We start from the raw sequence: 27,931 nt of genomic DNA on the forward strand, positions 1-27,931 counted from the left end.
GAATCTGAGCTACGAATCTTTTGAGATCCTCGAAAAATCGTCATCTCAATCATTAAGGAAATATATTAAATTCTGGTAATAAAGCTTAAAATACAAGTCGTTCAAAATACTTGTAAAGTCTCAAAAGAATATTTTCCCCCCGATAACAGTCACTGAAATATACTCTTGAATTAATTAGGTGTATTTTCGAAATCTTTGAAAATTCATTGAAGTTATATTCGAAGGAAGGATATGATTCAACGTCAATTGAAATACAAATCTTCCTTAAGACTCTCGAATTAAAATTATCAAGAGAATATTACTTATATTTGAAAGAAGAAAGTCGCAAAAATCGAATTTCGCGCGTCTCTATTCAAAGGGAATAATTCAAATTCATTCGCTCTAGGGAATTGCTCCGTTTCCGGTTGGCGGCGGGTCGCGCCGGACTGCTGCCAGCTGCCGTCGACTCTAACCTAACTTCGCTTGGTTAGAAAGTTCTCGAAGGAGGGCACCAGTTATATATAGCCGGTGCCCGGTGCTGCCCGGTGTTACCTTCTCCAGGGAACATTTGCCGTGAAGATACTGACCGGCGCCGCAATTGTCGCCGTTATCGCCGTCGCTCGTCGGAGCACACGCATTAAACACGCATTTTACGGTGCGGCACGCACAGAGCCCTCGATCAGGTGCAAGTTTCGTCATTCGGAGCAATTCGAAGATCACGTACCGAGGACGCAAGTACATACACGTCCACGCTGTCACACGAAACACGAAATAAGGGACGACGGTCGAGCGTTGAGGTGGGTGTCGATCTGTCAGTTTTATCCTCTGACGATGATCGTCCGGTCGGCAGGCGGGTGAATGAAGGAACGTCGTGGCAGTCATCGTTTCGCGCGATCCATTCTTTTCCGCGGCTCGCGTCTCATCGGAAAGAACGTAGAGGTTTCGGAAAGCAACGTTTGAACAGAGCGAGAATCGGAACTTTTGCGCGTTGCGCGTCCTTTCCCTTTCACACGTAGGTGTATCTATTACAATCTGGGAATTGGAGTCGATGCGCTCACGGTTTTTTATCCACGGCAGAATAATCTCTATCTGCGAACTCCGTCACTGTGCAGTAGGTGCACCAGACGCTAATTAATAATTAACCAGATTAACTTGTTGAACAATGCTGTTTTGTTAGAGAACATCGATAGAGAATTGTCATTTTTTTAACATATGAAAAAAAAAGGATTGAATCGGAAACAAGAATTGTATAGCTAGTAATTTTGCTGTAAGGAATTGTATCCTACATACATTAGATTAATCAGTGTTTGGTTAAGGTTTTTTTTCTCTAAATGCAGATTGCTATAAACGAAATCATGTGAGCATTTTGATGAAATATAAAATATTAATGTCGTATTTTTAACATACATCATGCTGGATTATGTTAAGAAAGCCAATAAAATTCAATGTATTTTTAAGTTGTACATTAAATTTAATGTATTTATAATAGCAAAGCATGCGCATGAAATTTAGTGCACTTTTTTGACAATATTAAATTTACATTAAATGTTTTTAATGTACCTGCTTGAAATTTGTTTCCATTACATTACATTCCATTACATTAAATTCTATTGCCGATTTTTAACAATGTACATCAAGAGACATAGCGTCTCGTCAAGTATTATGTTCACAACAATTTGTGGCACCGAAATACAAATCTATCTTTCGCTGTGTGTTTGGCACACGGCTCGCTTTCCCGTACCTACCTCAACGAGGTTTGCGTGGCGCGATTTCAAAACCTATAGTACAACTGGGCCGAGAACTTGATCGAGATTCAACTTGACGCGATGCCAAGGACGCGCCAAGGCTCTCCCGGCGAAAGATATAAAATAGAGCCGTGCGCGTTAAGTGCGCGAGTCGATCCACCGCGCGCTTTTTTGTAGTCGTCATTCCGCGAGCGAGCTGCGTAAAAAAAAAAAAAAAATCATCGATGAGTGTGGATGGATTCGCATGAAAAATGTGCTAATCATTTATCTACTGCAGTTAATTTTTTTGCAGCCAAAAGATCGTGGCTGTACTTGCAAGACTTCTCTCTCTCTCTCTTATTTTTTTAGCGAAGAACGTATCATTAAATTTTCGCGCTCAAGCGTAACCGAGCTGAGAGATTCGCCGAACGTTCCACGCGGCCATCGACCACTGGTTATTTCCGATCTCGATTACGAAAGGTCCGGAACTCATATAAATGGAATGCGCCCGTACCGCGAAGTAGCTCGTCAAACACGTGATATGCCGGCTACGATTTTATGTAATATGGTGCTAGCCAGCGTCTTGTGACAAACGGAGCACGTGAATCCTCTCGGAGAAGTCTGAGAGTCCTGTCATTGAACGGGGAAATGTTATCTGTTTTTGTTGCATCGCACTTAAACAGGTGAATTTTTTTGTGTATGTATTTTTTGTGTGATGTTTGTGCTTATGTATTAATTCAAAATAAAAAGGAACAACGGCCAATGTTTACTCTTCAGAACATGTTTTCTCTTCAGAAAATGTTTTTTTCAGCGCGCATTATTATTTCTTTGACGAATTCCTTCGACAATTATTTAGTACATATTATTTCTTCCAGTTATTATTTAATTTCAATTTAATTTCTTCGCCGAATTCCCCTTTTTGATATTTGTTTAATATTACTTTTTCCAGTTATTGTTTAATTTCATTTAATTTCTTCGACGAATTCCCCTTTTTGATATTTGTTTAGTATTATTTCTTCCAGTTATTATTTAATTTAATTTAATTTAATTTCTTTGACGAATTCCTTAAAAGATTAGACTTCGTTATGTCTGCGTTAATGTAAGATAAAAAAACTGATGGCGTTTTACTGATTCTTTCAATAAGTTTATTTTTAGGTTTTTCCTTTTTTTATCAAAATTCGAAATTATTTTAAAAAAAAGTTGACTTTTCCGTGATGTTTGTATTACAGTACAATTAATTTAAGCCAGAAAGAGAACTATTAGTTCATCTTTATTTATTCTTCAAAATAAACTTTTCAATGCACCTTATTTTCCTGTCTCTCTTAATCAATGGAGCTCGACATTGATTGCGCATAAATAGAATTCGAGCCTGATTATCACTTATCGTAAGAATAGCGACGTAAAAAAATTTTGAACAGGTAACTGAATTACCTGGATGAACAAAGAATTGAAAATTCTTAATGTGCTCCGAGTTTTCAAAACTATAAAGACGCTGATGGCACTTGGTTTGCGCATTGAATACGTTACAAAACGAGTTCTTGCTTCATTATCTAGGCACGCTTCTCACATGTCTTCGAAAACGTTCGTTTCGACGATCGAAATTGCCTGTCTTCAACCGAAGCATGCAATTGAAGCCGGCAATCGAACAGCGATGAATAAGTCAACGAATAACTCAAGAGAAAGCAAGATGATGATGAAAAACCATTTATTTTGTTTTAGCGTACGTCCATACAAGAAAATCGAAGGAAATTCGATTTTAATTCAAGCTGGGGAGCGTTATTCCTACGATACACGCTTCTCAGTTTCGTGCCTCGTCTTCGAAGATACTTTTGGGCTTTCGTAATCGGATCAGAAATCGCACGATTCTTCGACAATTACATTTCGACTCGTAGACGTTCAACGTGAACGTTTGGTTAAGAGGTCAAGCTGATTCTATTGTACATTCCAATGTCCAACGCTTATCTGTGAAATAGATTTATTCATAGATCAGTAGGTACATCCGGAATCGATATCGACAGACGCGTAATAAACTTATTTACAAGACGTTGAAAATGGATAAAAATAAAAGAAATAAAAGAAAACACAGTATTACATAAAAGTACAGATAACCGGAGGATCCGAATACAAAATCGATGTTGAATCGACGCGTTAATCCGAGCGAAATATTATATTTCATCGCTACAATACGGCGCGGTATATTCATCATTAGCTTCCGACTAATGCGCGCAGTCATCACTTACGATTTTAATTTTAAATCCTAACAATAGACAAACAGACAGCGATTCGATCTTTCCAATCGCGATATTTATGATAATATAAATGTAATCAGTTATTTTATAATACCTATCTTTGACACGTATCTTTTTCATTGATAATGACGAAAAAGATCGTGAGAACATTAACTTTTCGAGTTAGTCGTTATACGCACGTATACAACCACTAAAAAAAATTTTTATTTCAACAATTCAACGTTTTCGTGTGTGTGCGTGTGTGTGTGTGTGTTTTAACAATCTCTCGCACATTTCTTTAAAAGCGTCACTTTAGATGTTCTATTCAGAATAGAATTGTTAGAATAAAATTATGTTATTATTATTCTATTAGAATAATAATAATGTTCTATTCATTAAAGACAGAGAGAATTCTATTCATAATTTTATATTGATTTTATAGTGCCGAAGAATCAAAGTGCATAGATATAGAAAATATTTAAATTAAAATACGCTTACATATTGTACATCAAAAATTCGTGGCATGTGAAATTATAGAGTTCCATCCTGTGGAATCTGACATATGTTTATAGAGGTAGAGTGAGCTTTGAATTGTAAATTTGATAGAACTGAAAAAATTCAGTTGTTAACAGTAAATATTGACTTGCGGACCTACACTCTATTATCGAAAGCGTGCCGTAACACTCGACCATACAAACGATTTTAAAATGCATTAAGCAATTTAAATAAAAAACTGCACGCAGCTGAAATGCCTTCAGACCTCTCGCCTATCGATGGACAACCCGGCCTGCATGCAGCTTCCGATGCGCTGAGTGCATGCGTGCGCGCATACGTGCATACGTATTCCATTACCTTCTTTTCTCTTCTATCGCGTATATTCAAGCACTTAATTTGTTCATCATTTGTTTTTATTTACACGTGGTTATTTATCCAGGCTGCTGGCGAATCGCGCAAAGTATCTATGCGAAGGTCTCGTACGCTTAATACGTTTACAAATTCAACCTACATGTTTAAAATCGTTATTTAAACTCGCGAGCACATATCGGTCGTCTCGAGCATAAATATTCGCATGAAAACTCGATGTTGTTCTTCGCCCGCTCCGCTCTCCTCATAGTCTTCGTTTTTCATTCGCGCGTCATTAATCCATCCGAAGATGTAAATATCTTTTACTTCCGCGTGGATTGAAACGCGCGCACCGCGTGCGCGGCGCATGTCAATTTTCCGCGTTTCGCCGTAAGCGTGCGAATGACGACAATGCCGAGGACGACGACAGGCGGTGACACGCATTTGCAACGTGAACGATAACATTTTTCAGCTATATATTTTGCATCGCGGCTTTCGGCTAGACGCGCTCATCGTAAATCTTCTCCAACAAACCGCGAGAGACGCCGATCGATTCCCTCGTATAATCGCTCCAATTCCTAACGTCACGTGGGTGTTGACACTAGTGTTCGTCGCTTCGTTCCTAAATTACCGATAATTTCCAAGAGTTCGCTTTTATCCATATTGACGTGTCTAAATTCCCGGCTGACGAGACGACGACGCGTAAGCGCGTCGCGGTCTTTTTCGTAGCGGCTTATCGATAAGACGCTATTCACTTATCTAGGTTCAACGGAAAGAAAGAACTATGATTGCCTTATCTTATGCAAAGAGCATGGAACAATTGACGGTAATTCAAAACTGTTTGCACGCCAAATGGAAAAATACTTGGTCGCCATGAACTCGGAGGCAGTTCCGTCGAAGAAGATAATAAATTCCGATTAGTAACTCTCGCCGATTACGGATTGAACCGATTGCGGACAGGACTTGCAAATCATAACGATCATCCCCTGAAATCATAGCAGATGTCGCGCACGAGAGAAGGTCGGTCGGCCGGCTGTTCGCTCGCTCGCTCGCTCGCTCGTCCGCAAGGTGAAGAACACGCGATCGCGCGGTTAGTGATCGGTCATACGTCCGGGAGCGCGTTTCGTCGAAATCGCCGTCGCCGAGGGGGCCGGCCGAAGCCTACGCGCAGCACCCGGTCGCGACGACGGGTTGCGGAGAACGGGAGGTAGCCGCGATATCTCGCGCTCGCCGGGGCCCGGGGACGCAGGGGTGTCACCCCGGTGTGTGTTTACATGGCATCCGCGCGACGACGCGCGGTGGAAGCAATATCATCGAGACCCGCATCTCGGTCGACGAAGAGCAGCGGGTTTGTGTTTGGATCGCGCGCTCGACGATGACGGCGGCAGCGCGGTCGAGAGGGCGGCCGGTCGCACGCGCGCACGCGGGTGTTGGTCGAAAGGTCGCGGCCTCCGTCGTTGATACGGTTATAGGGAACGCACTTTGGACCAAACGGTCGCGCCGACTTAAGAGGGATAAAGCGCGACGGCGTTAGTTGAGTTTGGTTTAGTGTCGCCCCGGCCGTGCGACGCGACGTATCGCGAGAAGAACCCCCGACTCACCCGCCCGCCTACCGGGTTCTTTTTTTACTTCTTCCCCCCTCGGCTCTTTTCTCTCTTTCTCTCTCTCTCTTTGTAAATCGGCGAGAAATAAAACGCCGGTGAACCATGGACCCCGGCCAAGAGCGACAGTAAACCTCGCGGCCGCGAGAAGCGCACAAGGTGATCGGGCGAGGAACGCAGAGACGCACGCGAGCCGCCGCGCCGATTTCTATCGGAGAAAAAGAGAGAGATAGAGAGGGAATAAAAAAGTCGCATCTTTACCGCCGTCGAGTCTGTATACGCGTTGAACGCACGTGACACACGACGTTCCACGTGAGCAAGGACGACCGTGTCGAGAGACCACGGCCGTCGTCAGACGTTTCGCCACGCGCTTTCCACCTTCGTCGTCGCGTTAATCCACGTGAGCCCGCCGCGACACTCTGTACCGACACCACCATGTGGTCCACAGAACCGGGCAGCTTCACCTCCAACGGGAGCATGATCGTCCTGAGCAACAGGTTGCCGTTTGTGCTGAAGAGGAATGATACGACCGGCCAGCTGGAGCGCAAAGCCAGGTGAGTGTTTGTCACCCTCTTCCCTCTTTCCAGCGAAGGTATTTAAAAAAAAAAGAAGAAGGATCGAGAATACCGTGCGCGAGACCACGGATGCAAACCGGATGACAAGTGTATAGTAGCGAGGGGAAAGAGAGAGAAAGAGAGGGACCCGGCTGTCATTCCACATTCGCACTTGTCGCGAGTGCTCGCGTACGTATCGATTGCATGCATTATGCAGCGCGATCGTACAGAATAATCTCATAAGTTCTAAAGAAAAAAAAAAACTCATCTAGCTTCCTTGCATTCTATTGCAATACTTACAATTAGTATATAAATATAAGCTGCGGCTTCGTGGTATCGTGCATGCTGATCGCGTGATACTCGTTTTAATTATCGAAGGTCTAGTCTTATCTGTTTTTATAATTTTATATTGAGAGAATATATTCGAGGACGCGTCTCACGCGTTTCCGCAAGTGTTTCGCGTTTTATGACAACCGGATGGATCGTTGCAGCTGTTACTCGAGCGATTCTTCCTTTAAGATCGTAATTATGTCAGTTACAACAGTCCAAGCTTTCAACACTTACGTCACACATATCTCGTTTTTCATTATATCGGAAAAAACTCGAGGTAACGAACAAGCTACCTGCGATTATGTCGTCTTCGGAGTTACGTCACTCGTCGCTGTCTCTGCATAAGACACAATGACGTTAAGACTACGGAATACTTCTGCAATATAATAATAGCACGTGTCTTACGGTACGCATCGACACGCTCTTGATTCGATTGTTTAGCTCGGTATTGTTAAAATAAAAATACGTAGGGCGATTACTAGGTGGGATATATTGAACGAATTTATGCCGTAATAGAAAATTTTTAGAATATTTTAAATCAATCAAATAAAATCAAGTCAGATTAAGTCAAGAATCAAATTAAGTTTGATTCATGAATTAAGAATTTGTAATGATTCTTAATGATAACAATTTTTTTTTCTATTTTAATGACAGAGTTATCTTGTGAAGATATTATACTTATAATTATTATAGTTTTAAAAGCTTGGAAAAAACCGGAATTTTTTAATTTTCCGCGGATTTTTCTTTCCCAAGAAAAACAAAATTTATTGGAAAAATTCACTTACAAGGTGAATTTTTTCAATAAATTTTTAGAAAAATTTACTTGCAATCAAGAAAATCCGCGGAAAAATTGGAAAAAAAAACGAATTTTTTTTCCAAGCTTTTAAAACTATAATATTTATCCGGTGTGATTCATTTCCTTACAAAGAAATCTTGTAAAGTGTCACATTCTAATTTGAATAAAACTTTGTACAGGTTACATAAATAAATTAATTTATAAAATATCAATTGATGTGAAAAAACAGTTTCCAACTTTTTCCATCAAAAATTATCAAAAAATATTTTATACAAAAATTTAACAATAAAATTATCTCAATTTATCCACGTCAATAATATTTTTGGAAAATAATTATTTAAAAACATTTTTAAAAATTATTTTTTACATGGTTATTTTTCAACAATATAATTGATGACGTGGATGACTCGAAGATTTTATTGCACAATTTTTAAAACATTTTTTGATGTTTCGAATAGTTTCTGAAGTACCAAAAAAGCTGAAATGTATGCTCTACGCAAGAGAGATGATTTCCTCAAAACCGTTTTTTTCCCACCAATTGATATTTTATAAATTTACCAATTTCCGTACATATACATATATACAATGTTTCATTAAAATTAGAATTTGACACTTCGCGATATTTTCCTGTTAATAGCGGGAAATCACAAAAAGCCGGATATCTCAGATGTAATTTTATTCTGGGCGAGGTGGAAGGAGAGATATTGTGGCGAACGTGCATATGTCACAAACAGAAAGAGCGATTATTTCAATAAAAGACACATCATATCAGAAAATAAACACGCGACGTATATACATAGATACTGCAAAGATCGATGATGTAACGGGAGCGACGAAATGCGAATAACAAAGATCAAATTAAAACTTTTGTATTTGGAGAGTCTTATAGAGATAGAATCTTTATCCCCACTTGGCAAATATGCTATTATTGATACAACACGATCTTGCGCGCGGTAGATAGACAATACATCGTTTCGGTCCACAGAAAAACTTGAGCAGTGAGACGTAAGCAGTAAGGAAATCAGCAGTTTGAATTTACTATCGTTTACGTCATGCCTTCTTCAAGTTCTTGACTGTTGACTAATTGGCTGATTCGCTCAAGTTTTTCTGCGTGCCATGACCATATTTTCTACGAGAAAATAAAGGACAAATCTGAAAATTTTAGAATTTTCGAACTAGTTGAAATTAACAAATTAATTTATCAATTATTGTTTCTGTAAAAATTTAATTTGGTACGACATTATAAGTATTGGAAGAATGCTAATTGGAAAAAAATTTTCCATAAAATAAAGGATTAAAATAAAGGATAAAATTGAGTTTTGGAAAAATAAATAAATCTAAAAGGACGCGAAATAAGAACTGTCCTTTAGAACGTAGCCATGGTTGTCATACCACTGGCGCGGGCGATCGAGAAAATTCGATGCGCGCCGCGAATTCTGCAAGCGAGGCGATTAATTGAACTGATAAAAGAATATCATCTTCATAAGCGAGCGTGCACGAGGCGTTCCTCTTAATCGCATTCAAAATAATTTTTTTCAACAGGCATAATCTAATCGTGAGCACATAAATGTTAACGCTCTTACAAAATGTCACGCGGGATTTGTGTATCCCGGATCAGGGTAGATTAATGCGAATTCTTACGCCGCTCGTCATCAGTGTCCCAAAATTGATACAGCGGACAAAAAAAATTATTCGCGATTATATAAACTGTCCACGTGATTCAAGAATGCTACACTTTTGAAAAAAAAAAAAAAAACGATCTCCATAAATCCGAGTATATCATGATTAATCGATTCCTATTTTTCTTCTACTGCATCCAATTAAGAATTATACATTGCTATACTTTACATATCGTAAAGGAAAATTTCAATTTCTCGGAATATCGAAAATTATATAATTTTATCTCCTGGAAAAAAATTGTTTATGTTCAAGTAAATATTTATTTTAACACATCATATTCTCTTAATTTACAAAAATATTTCCTAAATTTAAAAATAAATTATTTTCTACTAGCTAATATTTATTTAAATCAAGAAAATAATGTTAAAATAAATATATTTACTTGAATATAAAAAAAACTTTTTTCATTGAAGAGATAATTGTATGTATGATGATGAAATTAATTCACCTCCTTGACGTCACAGCAATTTTTCGCAATTGAATTTTTTGATTTAGAAAACTGATTAGGCTTTTTATGCGAACTCCATTATCTCGCGGATGACGCATCGGCGTTTATTTCTGGTACATTCTTCAGGACGAGCACGTAACTTATAAGCTCGAATTCTCACGAAATAGCGTAATAAAGTGTTTTTGGACAGATAAACCGGGCCGATGAAGCATGTATCACCTGTACTGCTTATGAACGAGACGCCCGATGAACGTAATTACCGAAGATTTGTCGAGGCGGCCGATGAGCAGTCATGCCACCTGCGTCATCTCATCGCACGTGTCTGCCGCGTGTCTGCCGCATCCGCGTGTTTTGTACTAGCTCCTAGATCACCCACGCGAGATCCCGTCGTGTGACGAGGCCGTGCCGGATCGTGGAAAAACACTAAAGCGAATGCAGTTGCACTCGACTATCGTTCCGGGCTGATAATGAGCGAACCGGTCCATTTTCGCCCGGTATTGGGGAGGTATCAATTCGCGTTTGATTACACCGGGACTTATCGCACACGTACGTACGTGTGTCACGGTTTAGATAGATTTTATATACATGCAACTGGTTTACTCTTCTTCTTGCCCTCTTCTTCTTGCTGTATCCGTTACGCTGAATCGAATGTATCAGTGCAAAGTCATGAAGGTGGTAATCTGAGTAAAGCGAGTCGCGATAAGAGAGAGAGATTCAAGACGGTACTATCGCAATTTTATGTCCGGCTTGATAACTTTTCAAAATCTCCACTTCTCCTAAGTGGTCTCGTAAAGTATCTTTAAAAGAGCTCGCACGGATTGCACGCGGATCGACGCGACGCTAATTTCAATGTCACGGGAGTGCCATGTGAGAGGTCGTATAAACAGTCATTATAATTTGACCGCCGCTAGATAAAAGATACTGATTGCGATAAAGAGCGCATAGCGCGACGCGAATTGTAAACATTCGTTCATTTTCATGCCGAAGGATTCTGCGCGACTCGAATGTACACAATGAGAATTGTTGACTTAACTAAATTTTTCAACTTGCTTGAATTTCTTCAGTTCATTAATATTAATAAAAAGTAGTTATATGTCCACTCCTAATAATATTATATAAATACTGTACACTGAGAACAAAATTACTGAATTTCAATAAATTTTAATAAATTTTAATAAATATTTATTAAAATTGAGGAATTTTTGCTCTCTACGTATGAGAAATAAATATTTTTATTTCAATGTTTAAAATTATCGGGAATATTATAACTTCTAAACTTTTATAACTTGTAATTATTATAAACTTTATAGTCCCTTCTTGGCGATTGTAAAGCTTGAAGTAATAAACTATACAATATAATAAAAATTATAAACTTTATGCATAATAATTCACATTAATTTTTTACCAAAATAATATTTGCAGAACATTTTTATAATATTCCTCGGATATTGAAATAATATACCACGAATATTATATAAAAACGGACATATAACACTAATATAATATTCCCATAATGTTATTTTAATATTATTTTAATTTTTAATAACATTCGTGCAGTATTCTATAAATATTATAGCGCTCATAGGGTAAATGCTTAAACTCAAGTATTTTATATATTTAAATCAAATATATAAATAGTTGAACTAAAAGAAATTTAATCGAGCTGAAAAATTTAAACAAGGTAATAAATAAGTTATTCTCTCAGTATGCATATGAACGCGATATTTTTACGATGAAACGTTAACTCGACGAGCTCTTCCTACCTAATGCATAGGGATCAGCAGATGATCATAAGGCGCTGCATAGTCCAGGTGATATCTCAGATCCGACACCGTCTCCTCTTTCATCCGCGTATTTTGTGATCAATTAGACGCCGAGGAAGAAAAATAAATTGTTGGCGCGATGTTGGTAAAGAAGGCTCGCCTGAAAGTGGTCGCAGGCTGATTAATTAGCGAATTGTATCGCGTGTAAGAGCGGCACGATGCTCGCACATCAGAATGCGATCTCCAGAAGGTCACGACGTCGTCACACATTTACGCGCGTTAGGAAATCTTGCGGCTGATCACGGACAAAGCGAGCACTTATGCGACGATGTATTACGTAAACAAGTTGGTCATTATACTCAATGTCGCGCTTGAACGTGTCCGCTAAATGTATAATTAATTAATTGCGACAATCGCGAACGTCGATTAATACAGTATATTTACAATCGCTCTCTCAAATGCGTTTGCACGCGAGAAATGTGTTTTCTCTAACTTTACGCTTACGATACACTATTTAAAAAATGATGAAATTCAATATATTTTTAAGTTACACAAGTTACATTAAGTTTAACGTATCTATTACTGAAAAATGCAGGAAATTTAGCGCACTTCTGACAACATTCAATTTTTTAAATTTTTTACTTGAATTTTGCTTCTGTTACAGTACATTAAATTTTGTGTATCTTTAACACTGTAGTCAGACTGTAAAAGTGACGAAAATACAGGCGTAATACATTGATTCTTCAGTTTTGAAAAAGTTAACACTCATTATAATTTAAAAGAAGAGGAGACTCACATAATTCAAAAAAGATAAAATTTTTTTATGTAAGATAAAAATGAAGCTATTACATATACATTCTAATAATTTAGAGATAAAGATAATACCACATAATTTTTTCATCTATAGATAATTTTATATAGATAGGGCTAATCTGCAATGTGCTCTTTGCCTGTTGCCTCTTTGCGCAATACCTTATTGAAATTGGCGAGATAAAAATTAATGAACTCCGTAAGAGACACAAGAGACACAAATGTTAATAAAATAGTGCGAGAAATTGCAAAAAGATAATAGACATACCGCGCAAGATGCAAAGAGCACGTTGTAGATTAGCCATTACAAACAGATCCTTCCTCGCTGCTCTGAGGCATTTGCATTAAAAATGAAATTCTATTGAGACTGAATATTAAACATCAACACTATCGACACTTATAATTAAGTCGTGGTACATTTCAATAGTGACCTTAAACGTTTCCTAGATGTTTGCATTCTTTTTTTAATCTTTTTTTTTCCTCATTCTATCTCGATAACAAACAATATCATTTTCTATCTATTATATATATTTTTTATTTCTTCAGTTATGCGTATTTTTGCCTAACATTGAAATGGAAAGCAGCTAAAATTCTGATAAAGCACATTTGCGAGAATGTGCTTAATATAGCACATCAAGTTGTTTGCCGTTCTATTAATGTACAAGATTAAATTAAAGTGTATCGGATATAATTAAAACTTTGCCTCGTCTCTCAAAGCCGCAGTCAGGTATTACGTTAATGATCTAACGGTAGCGTAATCATTATGTTTTTCAAAACACTATTACTGATACAGCTGGATTTTCTAATGAAAGAAAAAGAGAGTATTTTTCAAATAATGTTATATTATTTAATTTTAAATTTAGAATTAGACGGTTTATACATTTAAATAAAAATAAAACGTCCTGCGAATTCCATCTCTCGATTCAATTCTAATTGTGCACCTCAAGATATTACCAGGGTTGGCAAAAAGTATTTGAAATATAAAATACAAAATACAGACAATTTTAATTTGAAATATAAAACGCAACTTATATTTTGTATATTTCAAATATTTTTCACATAGCCCGAACTCACAAAAATTATTTTGATAAAAAAAATATCCTTTCAAAGCTGAGAGTTGCTCTTAATCCACTTGCGAGCTGTTTATTTCCGCTCATCTGTATTTTTTTTCTTTTTTTTTTAATCAATTTTTGTTTTCTTTTTCAGCGCTGGCGGTTTGGTAACCGCTGTAGCGCCTGTTGTTATAAGCGGAAAAGGAGTTTGGGTAGGATGGCCGGGTATGCACATGGAAAACCCGAACGAGCCGATTCCCGAATCGGATCCCAACGATCGCACGCCCACGGCTGGTCTGCTATCACGAAAGGTGAGTCTTCGATCATTGATCAATGACGATAGCAATTGCTAATATTTCACTGCGAGCGCAATACGCGGCATCTTATACGTAATCATGTATATTCATGTGTTTTAACAATCGTTCATGAAAAAAAAGAGAAAAAACTGATATTGCTCGATCCGCAGATCGTTAGACTCACTTCGATTCTTTTATGTGTAATTTCTTTCGAAATCAACAACTGCTTAAATTGCTAGGAAAATTATAGGTGTTCGTTACTGTCGCGTACTTATCGAAGTATCTTAACAGCGCGACGTGAGAATAATACCGGTTTTCCGGTGTAAACATGCGTTTGCTCAACGATTGCTGCATCACAATGAGCAAATAATCGCGATTCGCGTATTGAAATCAAGCTATTTTTTAAAAAATGTTATCGCATTTTCGTAAAACTTTGCAATGTTTTCGCCTTTTGAATTGATTCTTTAACACGGAAAGAACGATTTTGTTAAAATACAGATGTGAAAATAATTATATTGGATCATTAAAATAATTACATTGCACTGAAAAAATTTGGTAACTAATTATTTTAATTAATTATCCAACATAATTATTTTCATGTCTATATTTTAACAAAATCGTTCTTCCAGTGGAGATGGATACCAAACAAATTCCAGAAAATTATTCTTAAAATATTCGACCATATATGAGGATTAACAATTTAAAGATAGAGAGAATTGAAACTTGCTCTTTGTAATCGCTTTTTCGGTCACCGCGTAGCGGTGTCATGAGATACTCGATCATTCTAGATCTGAAGACATCCACGTCGACCTTTTCAGGTATTTCGATTGAAATAGGAGTAAGAAAAGATTTTCATAATTCAGGTGGATCGTATCTGGGCCGGGCGATGTCTTATCGTTATTACCGCTTCGATTACGCGTTAGTATATTAACCTTGGCATTAATGATGCGCATATCACCTATGTATGGCGCAGGGAATAGTCATCGATTCCCCACCTCGATCAACCTGTAATATTCCACGCCGTCGAACGTTTCGAAATATGGTCATCTTTCATGTGTCGAGCAACGTTGATAGTTTTCAACGCTACAATTTAATGCTCCTTCTTATTTGTAGCAGCTACGACCGGCGCGATTCGATCGATAATCGATCCACGCGGACTCGTTTGATTTGCGAATTTACGAAGTAACGTGTCAAGTAGCACGCGATTCGCACTGCAGCGGCATCGCATCGGCGGAAGATCACTTTCCACGGTCGAAAAAATTGATGAAACGGACGCGATTCGGACGAGATCCCCTTTGCTTTGTCATTCGGCCTCTGTCGTTCGGCGCCAGTTCAAAACAGCTTATTTATAGACTGTTTTCACGGCGATATCGCATATTTTCCGACACGAGCAACGCGCCTATGCTCCCCGATAAGCGATCATTTTATTCTCTTTCAACACGTAGAGCATTAAAATTCTTGCAGTGATTAATGCGCGCGTTTCACATTGCTAAACGTGATTAAACGACTTTGACGTTAGCGGTGGATTGAAAAAAACAAACGATACGATTTTAACAACTTTTGTTGGAAAACTTCCGATACGGATAGAGAGAAATGTTCGGTAGCGTTTTTCTCGACACGTGGAAAACAAATGTTGAAGTTTCGACGTTTCGACACGCCGAAGCATCCGCGCGGGAAAACGGTGATCGATAACGCAACAGTATTATGCACGTACATATGCTCCGTCTTTCCGTGCAAACTGCACTGAGAAAAAAGTCAAAGTATCAACAAGTAAATGTTACTCGTGACGTTTTCTTCGATTTTTCTTTTATTTATTAATTATAAAAAAATTTGATTGTGATGATAAAATATACATTTCTGTGAAATATAGCTTATTTTTTATCAATTGGTTTATTTGTTAGAAATACAATTTTGTTACGCCATATTTAAATAAAGATTTATTTCAATGAAATAATTTTTGATCCCACAAGTAAATTTTAAAGTATTTTTTTCTCAGTGTGAGCTAATTGATCCTCCGATTTAATAATAATAATAATAATAATAATAATAACTTTATTGAGTGTATGGGTTTACAAATAACAATAATCCATGTACAAAGAAAAAATTGATAAAGATATTAGTTGCACACAATAGGCAATAGCTGAAAGCTGACTTGAAATCATTTAATTCTTCATCTTTGGGATTGAACTTGGACAGATGTGCGTTTTCGCATATTGCATAGCAATTAAAATAATAATGGAGCGCATTCGCATAGTCCGATATTTTCTATTAATATTATTATTATTATCATTAATTATCTCCTAACGCGATTTTCCGCGTGAATAAGTCCGAAATGGCTGGCAGTGTCACGGATATTCATGTCACGAGGTCGATCGGATGGGTTATCTACTGCATGACAGCATTGCAAGCCTATCGCCTGTAAAATGAAGACTTCTGGCTAGCAAGTCGACGATTAGCGGATTAGCACCACATATACACCCACGCGCGGACTTCGCGACAGATCACGTGAATCGCCGCAAGAGCCTTTCAAGATCGTCGATAGCGATGTCCGGGCGATAGCCTACGACACCGTTGAACAAAACGGCGGCGATTAAGCCCGACGCGACCGCAGGCTGCGTGGCGACGGACATAACGATTATCGTTACGTGGAAATTTTCAAGCGACTTCGTGGCTTACTCAGCCGACATTGGATTACTCTGGAAAAGAAGAGGAAAAAAGGAATAAAAGTGGTGCTGGAAACTATTAATTTCTTGCGCAAATCGTGCTCGCAATGACGCTCGAGCAACTATTTCGAAATTGTACAAAAAATTAAATCGGATAAAATTTTTATCCGATTTAATTTTCGATTAAAATTCCAAATAAAAATAATAATAAAAATAAATAATAACAAATATATATATATATATATATATATTTGTAAAAATATAAGAAGAGACTTAGAAAATTATAGCTTTTTTATAGAGAGATATTTTACCTATTGTTAGAAAAAAAATATATATTATTTATTTTCGGAATTTTTAAATGCACCTTTCTCGTTCTTTTTCTGTGAAAGCGTCAAAGGAGTTTGCCAATTTTCATCAACCAGCGAACTGTCGAATCTATACCCAAAGAGAAAAAAAAGTTTCTTTGAGTGAAAAAACTTTTAATCAAAGAAATTTAGGCATGCACTGTTAAAGAAAGGTTTCTTTGATTTGAAGAAATTTTTTGATTGTTTCTTTTATTAGAATTAAAGAAATAGTTTGATTGTGCAATGTAAATATTTTTTTTTAATGAAAGAAAAATATTTTTAAAACCAAATCAACTAAATTATTTTTTTATATTTTTTTTATATTTTTCTGCTAGTACTTTCTTTGGAGTCAACAATTATTTGTTTAATTACGTTTAAATTAAACAAATAGAATCATTTATTTTAAAAAATGACTATTAACGTCATTTCTCGAAATGAAATAAATTTCTATTTTCTTCAAAAGTATTTTCGTTTAAAAAACCAAACTAAAGAAACGATTTCATAAATATAAACACGTCTTTTCTCTGGATGTATCGATCATTAACGAATCGTTCTTTTATTGTAGCACCGTGTCCTTGTTCTTGTTGCTTATTCTGAAACTTAGACCGTTCCGCCTCATAGATCCGTCTTAGATTTCATTATCGGTGGTTTCGTCGGTATGAAACATACATATATCGTCCGTTCTTTGATCGCCGCCCTATTTCGCCGTCTATCGCTGGTCTATCGGAACGTTCAATAATATGTTTGCATAACACGACGAGCATATATAAAACAAAGAAGGCTAAAAGGAAAACAACGCTGCAAGGGGGGAAAGCCGATCTATCATGTCATGTCACGTGGAGTACTCTTGCGAGACGCATGATAAGATGAGAGCAATTAAAGTGTTTTCATTATTTCCTAAATGGACCGTCGAGCGAAACAGAGACGCGAGACACACATTTTCATGAAATCCGCCTGTGCGATTTGCCTCCTAAATAACAAAGATAACTTAGTAATGAGGGAGATCCGAGACTACCAAAATAATTACGCCATGAAACTGGTACACCAATCAATATGCCACTTGGAACTGATATGCGAAATCTTTTGTTTGCTGCTGTTGAATCGTGCTTATTTGCAAAAAAAAGATATGTTTCCACGAGCAGATCTTTTCATTCGTGGTAACATATCTTTTTTTTTGTAAATAACATGATTCAATATTTTCCAAACCCTCTGCGCAATTGTCGAATAATAATAACTCGAGCAGTCCGAGATCTCAGCAGTCCGAGATCTCTTGCTCGCGTATTTTTCTTTTTTTTTTCAACGTAAGATTCGATTGACACTTTATGCGTGCACCAGATTCGATTAAAGGGACTTCTTGCGAAAGGTTGAAACGCGCGCTATTGTGGTGCTTAATTGCATTATCAACGTTTACCGCGTTTAACATTCGTAATTCGAAACGACAGCGCCTTTAGCACAATTCTGACCCCGCGATCCCTTAAATTAAAATCGATCGAGGTCATCGCTTGCTTCCACCCGATCTCGCTCGACGATTAAAGAAACTGTCGGTGAATTGATACGTATTATCAAGCCGCGATTAAGCAACTCCGTCGACGTATGAGAACGCTCGGCGAGAGGCTCTCCTCTCTCGAGCGAGATAAAACAATGACGATCTCTCAATCCGGCCGGACACATGTACGTACGCGGCGGGGGGAGAAATGCCGCCGTCGCTTTCCCTGACCTCTCTTAATTAATGTGCCCGTAAAGCGACGATATCCGTCGGGGAAATAACAAACGGCCGCGATTGGTTGTGTCTATCGTAGAAATATTAAACCGCGTTATCACCCGTCAGCGGCGATTGCTCACTTGCGTCAGGCGAGCGATCCCTCTTGATGCAGCCTGTTTTCACGCTCGCGATCGGAAATAAAGGAGGCAGTGTCACGGGACAAAATAACGGAATTGAGGGGAGGACTTTACGCACTTCCGATCTAGCAGTATCGATACTTGTATTATCGCGCGTGTCATCCTACTTCTTATTATTAGATCAATTTTTTACGATCGTGATACTGCTTCCATTAAATTTCTAATTCTCGACTTGAGCCCCGGACGATTTACAATTTTTTTTTTTTTTTACACATATTGTACAGTTACATTGAGGGAAAAATTATGAAATTTTAATAAACATTTATTCGAATAGTACTAATGAAACACTTGATAAAGATAAATATATATTTAGTACAAAAGCCATTAATTTTATTTTATTAACAATAAGTATAATTTTTTTCTTGTAGAGTAAATATTTATGTAACATAAGTCGATATTGTATTAGTACTATTCGAATAAATATTATTTATTAAAATTTAGGAATTTTTCTCCCAGTGCAGAAGCTTCTAAAAACTTTTTTTTTCTATTCTCTGTAAATGTAATTTCATTTACTTTTGTATAAATCTTTCAACATTTTTTTAAATGAAAGGAAACGCTCGAATGGTTTGCCATAATCATAATTTTGTCGATCTAACATTATTGCCATTCTAAATGAAATATATGTAATTATATATTTAACAGTAATTATAATTATTAGTAATTAATATACAGTGTAGTAATATATAATTATGTTATTAATAATAATTAATATAATTAATAACAACTTTATATGCATGTACATATATGCATGTGCATACATGAATGTAAGAGATCACTCACTTTGCATGTGAGGCATCTAATAAAAATACAATTATACCCGTTGGCAGATTTGCCAAGATGCTCCGCTGTATTCTGGCGCTATTTAACACGACGTTACATGCCTGCAACTCGAATCAATCCTTTTAAAATAGCGACAGGAATGCGCATCACGAGAGTTACAAATGATCGCGAAGAATCGCGATGAGAGGAATTCTCCCCCGTTTCAATCTCAATTTCTCCCTTTCTTTCAGGTTGTCGCGGTACACGTTGATCCCGGCGTTTTCGACTCTTACTACAACGGATGCTGCAATGGAACCTTCTGGCCTCTCTTCCATTCTATGCCAGATCGGGCGACCTTCATTGCGGATCATTGGCGCGCGTATTCCGCGGTCAACGAACAGTTCGCCGCGAAGACAGTACGATTTTATGCTTGTGACAATTATATTGATCATGTTTTTGCAGTCTGGGAATATATCTTTTATTCTATTAATTCGCGTGTCCACAATGTCACCGTGTGTAATTCAACATTTCTGTTTAAATAAGATGTAAACGTAGTGATAATATTTAATAATTTTATTCACTCATACTGCAAAAGGAAATGACTAATAATCATCAGCTAATTGTCATTTTATATTTGGTCTCTTCGACTGTAGTAATAGGACTGTAGTAATTAAGAAGTTTCTCAACTCTCGCGAATATCGAATGAATCTGTCTGATGCAGGTCGGTGCCTTGCAACAAATTCACAAGGAACAAGAGAACCAGCAGAACGGCACGCCGTTAGTATGGGTTCACGATTATCATCTGATGTTGGCCGCCAATTGGATCAGACAGGCAGCCGAGGAGAAAGAGCTCAGGCTTAAATTAGGTTTCTTCCTTCACATACCTTTCCCGCCGTGGGACATCTTCAGGCTGTTCCCGTGGGCCGACGAGATTCTGCAGGGTATGCTGGGTGAGTAATCCTTTTGGTATCGCAAACTGTTTCGGATAAGTTCTCTCGAACCGAATTTCTAACGTGACTCTCTTTGTGGCAACTCTTAGGATGCGACATGGTGGGTTTCCACATTCAAGATTATTGCCTGAACTTCGTCGATTGCTGCCAGAGGTGTCTCGGCTGCAGAGTGGACCGTAAGAACCTGTTGGTCGAACACGGTGGTAGAACCGTACGGGTAAGACCGCTGCCGATCGGTATACCTTTCGACAGATTCGTCTCATTGGCTGAGACCGCGACAAAAGTCATGCAGTCGAATCAGAAGATCGTCCTCGGCGTCGACCGACTCGATTACACGAAGGGCCTCGTTCACAGACTGAAAGCCTTCGAGATGCTGCTAGAGAAACACCCCGAGCATCGCGAACAGGTCATTATATAATGCATTTACTTGCGAGCTCTCTTTTCGCGAAGTAATTGCCGATGGTATCAGAGCTGTCGTACGGTCATATTCAATTACGTTACGTGGCGTATGTTAGGTGACGATGCTTCAAATCGCAGTACCCTCACGCACCGACGTCCGCGAGTATCAGGACCTGAAGCTTGAGATGGACCAGCTGATCGGCTGCATAAACGGTCGCTTCACGACACCCAACTGGTCGCCCATACGTTACATTTACGGCTGCGTGAGCCAGGACGAGTTGGCGGCGTTCTACAGAGACGCCGCCGTCGCTCTCGTCACACCGCTTCGAGACGGCATGAATTTGGTCGCCAAGGAATTCGTCGCTTGTCAAATCAATACACCACCGGGAGTGCTGATAGTATCGCCCTTCGCTGGAGCCGGCGAAATGATGCACGAGGCCTTGATTTGCAATCCTTATGAGATCGACGAGGCCGCGGAGGTGATTCACAGGTACGTGAGAACTGAAACTGTCTGTTTCAATCGTAACGGAAATAGAATAAATTATGCGTCTGTATTCATTCGACGCGTTCCATTTTTCAGTGCTCTATAATCTAGTTTTATAAGATACACTTCGATATCCGCGCAACGATTGAAATGCTTGAACTTTATAGGGCGCTGACCATGCCCGAGGACGAGCGCACGCTGAGAATGAACCATTTACGTCGGCGTGAAAGAATATACGACGTTAACTACTGGATGAAGTCATTCCTTCAGGTGATGGGATCTCTCGAGGAGCACGATGCCGTAGGCGCTACAACGATGCAGCCCGTGACCATGGATGATTTCGATGATTATTTGAGCAAGTAGGTATCAGATTAGTTAAGAGATGTGCATGACTGGGCCCGACCAGCGCATGCGCATGAACGGGAAGTATCCATAAGGTATGATATACATACGTAAGTAACGAGTATTGCGCGAGGTGATTATTATCTCGTGCTACCTAGCAGCTCTCGAAAGAAGCACTTTAAAGAAAAAGGCTCGTTGCATCGATACTTTAAGTTTCGTTAAGATAATATTAAATGAAAGCTACGCTTCTCTAAGTGATATTTTTAAGCTGAGCATGAGTTTGGGTACGTCGCAGCGTGATGACGATATGATAATGCGCCTATGCTTATGACGTCGTCGTCCCGATGGCTGTGACGACGATGAATTTACGATGCATTCTCTTGCTATGTGAGATGTATTGCTCCTAAATACCCTGCCCAAACATCCCCACGATCTGTAAATGGGGTAATACGAGAGATTGATAGACCAAGAAAAGGCTTTTACAAAAGACGGCGGGCCCGCGCGATGTTACCTGACTCATGACGAAAGCCAGATAACGATCCAGTGACAACCACATGTCCCCTAGGTACATCGGTGATAATCATAAATTGGCGCTTCTGTTGGATTACGATGGTACGTTGGCGCCCATCGCCACACATCCCGACTTGGCAATTCTGCCGCTCGAGACGAAGAACGTCCTGCAACGGCTGTCGAACATGTCGGACGTTTACATTGCAATTATATCGGGCCGAAATGTGAATAATGTGAAATCGATGGTCGGAATAGAGGGTATCACGTATGCTGGAAACCACGGATTGGAGATCTTACATCCGGACGGCAGCAAGTTCGTCCATCCCATGCCGGCCGAATTAGAGGACAAAGTTGCCAGTTTGATGCAAACGCTTCAGGAACAGGTAAGCAATATCACTATTGATCCTTGTAATATAAACAGAGACATGCACGTGGATGATAGCACTCGAAAAGTTTCTCATAAATAAATGGATTAAATATTTAATAATTTTCACGCGAAAACGTGTGTTCTCTATATTTGTCTTGATAAAAATCTACATATTTACGTGAGTCGTTTGTTTTCCCGATAAAGCTTTGCAGGGACGGCGCTTGGGTCGAGAATAAAGGCGCGCTTCTCACGTTCCACTATCGTGAAACCCCGATGGAAGGTCGCTCGAAGATGGTCGATCAAGCTAAAAGACTTATCGAGAGCGCGGGATTCAAGGCCTGTGCCGCGCATTGCGCTATCGAGGCGAAACCGCCCGTCGAATGGAACAAGGGACGTGCTTCCATCTACATCCTACGTACGGCATTCGGTCTAGATTGGAGCGAGCGTATCAGGATTATCTACGCTGGTGACGATGTTACAGATGAAGATGCGATGAAGGTACGAAATCGATCGATTCATCCGCTCTTGAGTGAAGATATTATTTAGCTCATCAAAAATGACATTCGCATTAGCGTTATCGATCATTATGGAAACCCGAATCTGTCTCTAGGCATTGAAAGGTATGGCCGCTACTTTCCGCGTGGCGTCGTCTGATATCATTCGCACATCCGCGGAGAGACGTTTGCCCAGCACGGACTCGGTTCTAACGATGTTAAAGTGGGTCGAGAGACACCTCAGCAGACGCAAGCCCCGCAACAGCATCGACATCCCGGGCATCCCATCAAGATTTCGACGCGGCAGCGGCGGTATTACGATGGAGATGTCTTACACCCCGCCAAAAACGCCCCTCGAATCATAGATGATGCTCAAATGTTCCCCGTTAGCATATCAGGTATATACCCGCTGCGATATATATCTATCATAAAATTATAAGGACATACTCGTAGCGTAAAGTCAAGCAATACAGGCGGAGGAGCAAAAGGTAAGGAAGGAAAATCGTTCGAGCGATTTGAGAGCAGGTAAAAAAGCTGAAAAGAAGTTAACGAGATTCACGCACTATGTTAAGCGTAGCCGCTGGAGAGACTGTCTGACGCGGTCGGAAAGTCCAAAGAAAACGAAATGGTTCTTCCTAATTGAGAAATAGAATAACGATATTGTATACCAATAGAATCACCAACGTGGAGACTTTAACTAGAAGAAACAAAGACTCAAGTCGTCAAGTTGACTCTTTAGCTTTTAATGTTGATCGGTGTATTTTACGATATCCGTTAGACCTTAGACCGCAAAAAAATATTGAGCTTATACGAAGTGTATGATGATATCGCATATGATGATAAATGTTTTTCATGCGACTGAAATTTCTACTTTGGCTCTGCACAACACAGAAAGATGTACATATTATATATTTTCGATGTATGTATTACTGGGAATTTACAGTTGCATCATGTGGAATATGATACAATCATTTCTCCATGGAGATATAGCATTTAAACACTTAGTTTTTAACTTAGGTCCATGTCGCTCAATGAAAAGATACACATATTCGGCAGACAACAGCGTATATTCTGCATGTTACATTTGATAGTTATACTTTACCTCGTTAACCATTTCTATCGGTAGCATAAATATGACAAAATGGAAAAGCACATTGTCTTAGGATAGTACGGAGTATGTTTTTCTTTGGAAATATCTAATTAATTTATTTGTTTTTTTTCTTCCTCTTTCTCCTCCTTATTTTATTTAGTAACAATCAAGTACACCACGAATATTAGAAATGGTAATTATTAGTTTTCAGATTAGTGATAAACTTTAAGGCACTTTTATTAGACTCTATCGTTTTTTTTGAGAAAAAAAACACCATTGGATAGATACAAGTTCTCTATGATATTAAAACTAGTTTCTCTGACAGAGCAATCAGTATCATTCTTCGTGTCTACGAATAAAATTTACAATATTAGACTGTCTACTAGAGATGTACGAATTAAGGATTTTTCACGCCGAATTGAATCAAATAGTTAAATTAAATTTCAATTAACAATTATCTATTATTAAAATATATTAATGAAATCTATTATTGCATAATTTTAATAGAGTAATAAAAACTAATATAGGTAATGAAAAAGATTTATACGTAAAAGAAGTACTGATTATACATATAATATAAAATTATTTTAAATATGATTTTGTAATTTTACAAATTAACAATTTTGTCAACGTATGTGATTTGTATCCGGACGTGTTAGATTCGAATTTGATTTAGAAAGATTCAGATCTGAATCTAATCGAATCTTACCTGATTCGATTCGTATAATTCTTATGTCTCTAATGTCTACTTCTCATACAGTTATACAATTCCGCAATCAATCATCAAAAAAAAAAAGAAAAAAGAAATAGAGTGCCAACGTATTTTGCACAATTTTATGGCAAAAATGATGTATTGACGTAGTAATGAAAAACTCTTTCAAGAATGAGAATTCTATGCTCTGTACGTAAATTTATAGCGAACGCGTAAAACTGGAAACGAATCATTTTGTGCGAGAGAGTGAGAAAAAAAAAGCAAAATTTACGTAAAATAGGTTCAGACTAGATTTTACACTTTTTATAAGTAGAATAAGATATGCGATGTGTGTAAAGAAAGAAGAGGCGAAAGGAAGCTACTGGTATTTATACTGATACAGTCGCTTTGGTTGTGCGTATAATAATTAATGATAGTAAGTAAGAAACACGGCTACATTAGGATCTATGCCTTCTGCCGTATCTTAAAAGATATGTGTCGTTGCGCATTTCTTCGTGCCGCCGGATAATACTGACTACAAACTGGTACAAACTGGCAACGCGTATCCGTCTCTCGTCACACGAGCTTATTTCGAATTGAGAAACTTTCTCAAAGTAACTCAATAACGTTGCATAAAACGCAATTCGATAAGTCACAATGAAGAGGCAGGCGTGTTTGAAAACGTGACGAAATTTAGCGATTTCAATTTAGCGATTAAGCAAAGATAGAGGTAGATTCGTTCTGAAACGAAACTGTATATGAAATTGTACGAATAATCTATTATTTATTAAAAATTACCTTTCTCGAACGCCTTAGAAGAGATTATGTCGGGTTAATGTCATTTTATTCTTGCCACACGGCTTCGTTTTGAAAACAGGCTCTTTTAAATTCGTTTCCTTAAAGCCGCGTTTTATTCTACAATTACTTTCCCTTATATAGCTTCCCCCCTATTTACTTCTTTAATCCGCTCAGCGTTCTTTCCATCTGTCACCTGCAACGCGACTCGGAAACGAATGTTTACAAGCCGAATTAAAATTCGTTTATTCATCAGTAAGTTAATGATGTAATTATTGCCATTAGTTGCACATAGAGCAAAAGAGTTGAAAGGTCAAGAGTTATATAACGCCTAATAAGAGCGATTAGTAATTAAGTATTTATATATATATATATATACATATATACTTAATTGCTAATCGCTCTAAATATATCAAATTTATTGGTATCTCGAAGATTCGCGCGTTGCACGAGCGTCGGCCAAATTCTACAATCTCGTACTTTCGCCACTGTATTTATTAGTCAATTATAATAATCGCTGGCCAGTAGATAGTGAGCGAGACGGCTGACGATTAAGTGGACGAGAGAGAAGCGGACGAAACGTAATCAATAAGGAAAATGTAAGCGCAAAGCGAAATGTAAATTACTGTTACATCGAGTCTGCACCTATCGGAATACATACCGCATAATATCACCTCTGTTGAAAGTATGCGTAGGAAAAAAATATATGTGTATATATAAATATACGCGTACGCGCGTACAGAGTCCTACCACGTGCCCTTAAAGCAAAAGTCTCCACCCCTCCCTAGACGCCTTTAAAAAAAAAAAAAAGAAAAGGTAAAAGAAAACAATATTCTACATTTTGTACGAGTACTTAGTTTTTACCTCGTTATACACGTTACCACTAGTAGGTGTGTATTAAAAAAAATAAAAAATAAAAAAAAAACAAATCGCGCGAGATAGTGCGCGGGTAAACGATTAAAACTGTTTTGCTCCCGTCATTGTCGAGCCGACTACAAAACACACAGCGCAGAAATAAACGATGTTTATAAATCATTCCCGCGCGTGTCCTTCTTTTTTTCCATGCTACACGCTACCTAGATCCGCTTTGGACGATCTGCAATTGGCATAGTTCAGAGTAACATTTTTTTTTCTTTTTTGCAATTTTATGCATTGTATAATACCAGAAACATTTGAGGAATTAAAATACACACATATATAAAAATATATATATTTAAAAAAAACATCAATTACACGCTTGTAAAATAAACATATAAAATAGCATTTTATCTTCAAATCTGACGCGAATTACAGATCGTTTAAAGTGGCTCTTACAAATATGAAATTCCAACGACGGACGTTAAGTTTTATTTGAAAATGTAAATCAATTAAATCATATTATTTTAAAATCGAATAAAGCAAATTTAAAGTTATCGTGTCCTAACAAAAAGAAGTAAAATGCGATTAACGATGATCGCGGAAAAATGTTTTCAACATACACGACCTATTACGAAAAGTAACGCTCAACTTTCTTCTGGAGTACTTTGATTTTTTTTTTTAACTAAATTATGCAGTTTACTTGTATTTCTTTTTTAATTCATAACGATAATGAAGCGCATTCTCGTATCTATTAATTAGATAAATACTACTTTATAGAAACTCCTGAAACTCGGCTGCTACTCGGAAGAAGCTTAACCGATTGTTCCGCAGTAATCGTAACGGATTTTACAATATTTTTTTCCCTCGCAGGATCTTCGCGGAACGGCCGCCGCCGCCGCCGGGGTATTATTCGCGGCGACGCGAATCGTGTGTTTGCGTGCGATTTGATCAAGAGAAAAACGCGCCCGCGGTTTCTCCCGCCTTCCAGGAATTTCATTTCTGCTCCGGCAATAAATAACGATAGAACCGCCGGTCCGCGATAACGCCGCCGTTTGTGTATCGCCGTTATTTTTCACGGCGTAACCTCTGATGTTGAGACATATCTCAAGCCAGCGATTAAAAGTGTTTTTTTTATAAACCGATGTCACCGATGCGTGCCCGAGAGCGGAGCGGAGCGGAGCG

General features: G+C 38.2%; 1 protein-coding gene and 1 long non-coding RNA gene across 5 annotated transcripts; one reads left to right on the top strand and one right to left on the bottom strand.

The window, feature by feature from the left end:
• The first annotated feature begins 621 nt into the window (after window positions 1–621).
• Window positions 622–26,926, top strand: LOC105199129 (alpha,alpha-trehalose-phosphate synthase [UDP-forming]). Of its 4 annotated transcripts, none has more exons than XM_039446319.1 (11): window positions 622–776; window positions 6,824–6,929; window positions 13,963–14,119; window positions 20,021–20,185; window positions 20,491–20,719; window positions 20,809–21,125; window positions 21,235–21,608; window positions 21,770–21,961; window positions 22,501–22,837; window positions 23,026–23,319; window positions 23,432–26,926. In XM_039446319.1, exons 2-11 carry the CDS (start codon window positions 6,853–6,855, stop codon window positions 23,678–23,680), a joined length of 2,391 nt encoding a protein of 796 aa, XP_039302253.1. In that variant the 5' UTR covers window positions 622–776; window positions 6,824–6,852; the 3' UTR covers window positions 23,681–26,926. The 4 variants fall into 4 exon arrangements, with proteins under 4 accessions (XP_039302253.1, XP_039302254.1, XP_039302251.1 ...); XM_039446320.1 differs by lacking the exon at window positions 622–776 and adding an exon at window positions 6,104–6,122; XM_039446317.1 differs by lacking the exon at window positions 622–776 and having other exon boundaries at window positions 6,167–6,929.
• LOC120357029 lies at window positions 3,392–11,108 on the bottom strand. The gene is made up of 2 exons (XR_005574214.1): window positions 10,444–11,108; window positions 3,392–3,665 (listed from the first exon to the last, which is right to left on the bottom strand). It is a non-coding gene; the product is annotated as an uncharacterized LOC120357029 (long non-coding RNA).
• Window positions 26,927–27,931: the final 1,005 nt, after the last annotated feature.

The sequence above is a fragment of the Solenopsis invicta genome, chromosome 2 (genome assembly GCF_016802725.1).
Source record: "Solenopsis invicta isolate M01_SB chromosome 2, UNIL_Sinv_3.0, whole genome shotgun sequence".
NCBI lineage: Eukaryota > Metazoa > Arthropoda > Insecta > Hymenoptera > Formicidae > Solenopsis > Solenopsis invicta.

Bases quoted from the DNA above. Each gene is read 5' to 3' on its own strand.
- LOC105199129 (XM_039446317.1), top strand. From the start codon at position 6,811: ATGTGGTCCACAGAACCGGGCAGCTTCACCTCCAACGGGAGCATGATC. The intron at 14,120-20,020 runs GTGAGTCTTCGA...CCTTTCTTTCAG, and splicing joins CTGGTCTGCTATCACGAAAG to GTTGTCGCGGTACACGTTGA. The intron at 22,838-23,025 runs GTAAGCAATATC...TTCCCGATAAAG, and splicing joins TGCAAACGCTTCAGGAACAG to CTTTGCAGGGACGGCGCTTG.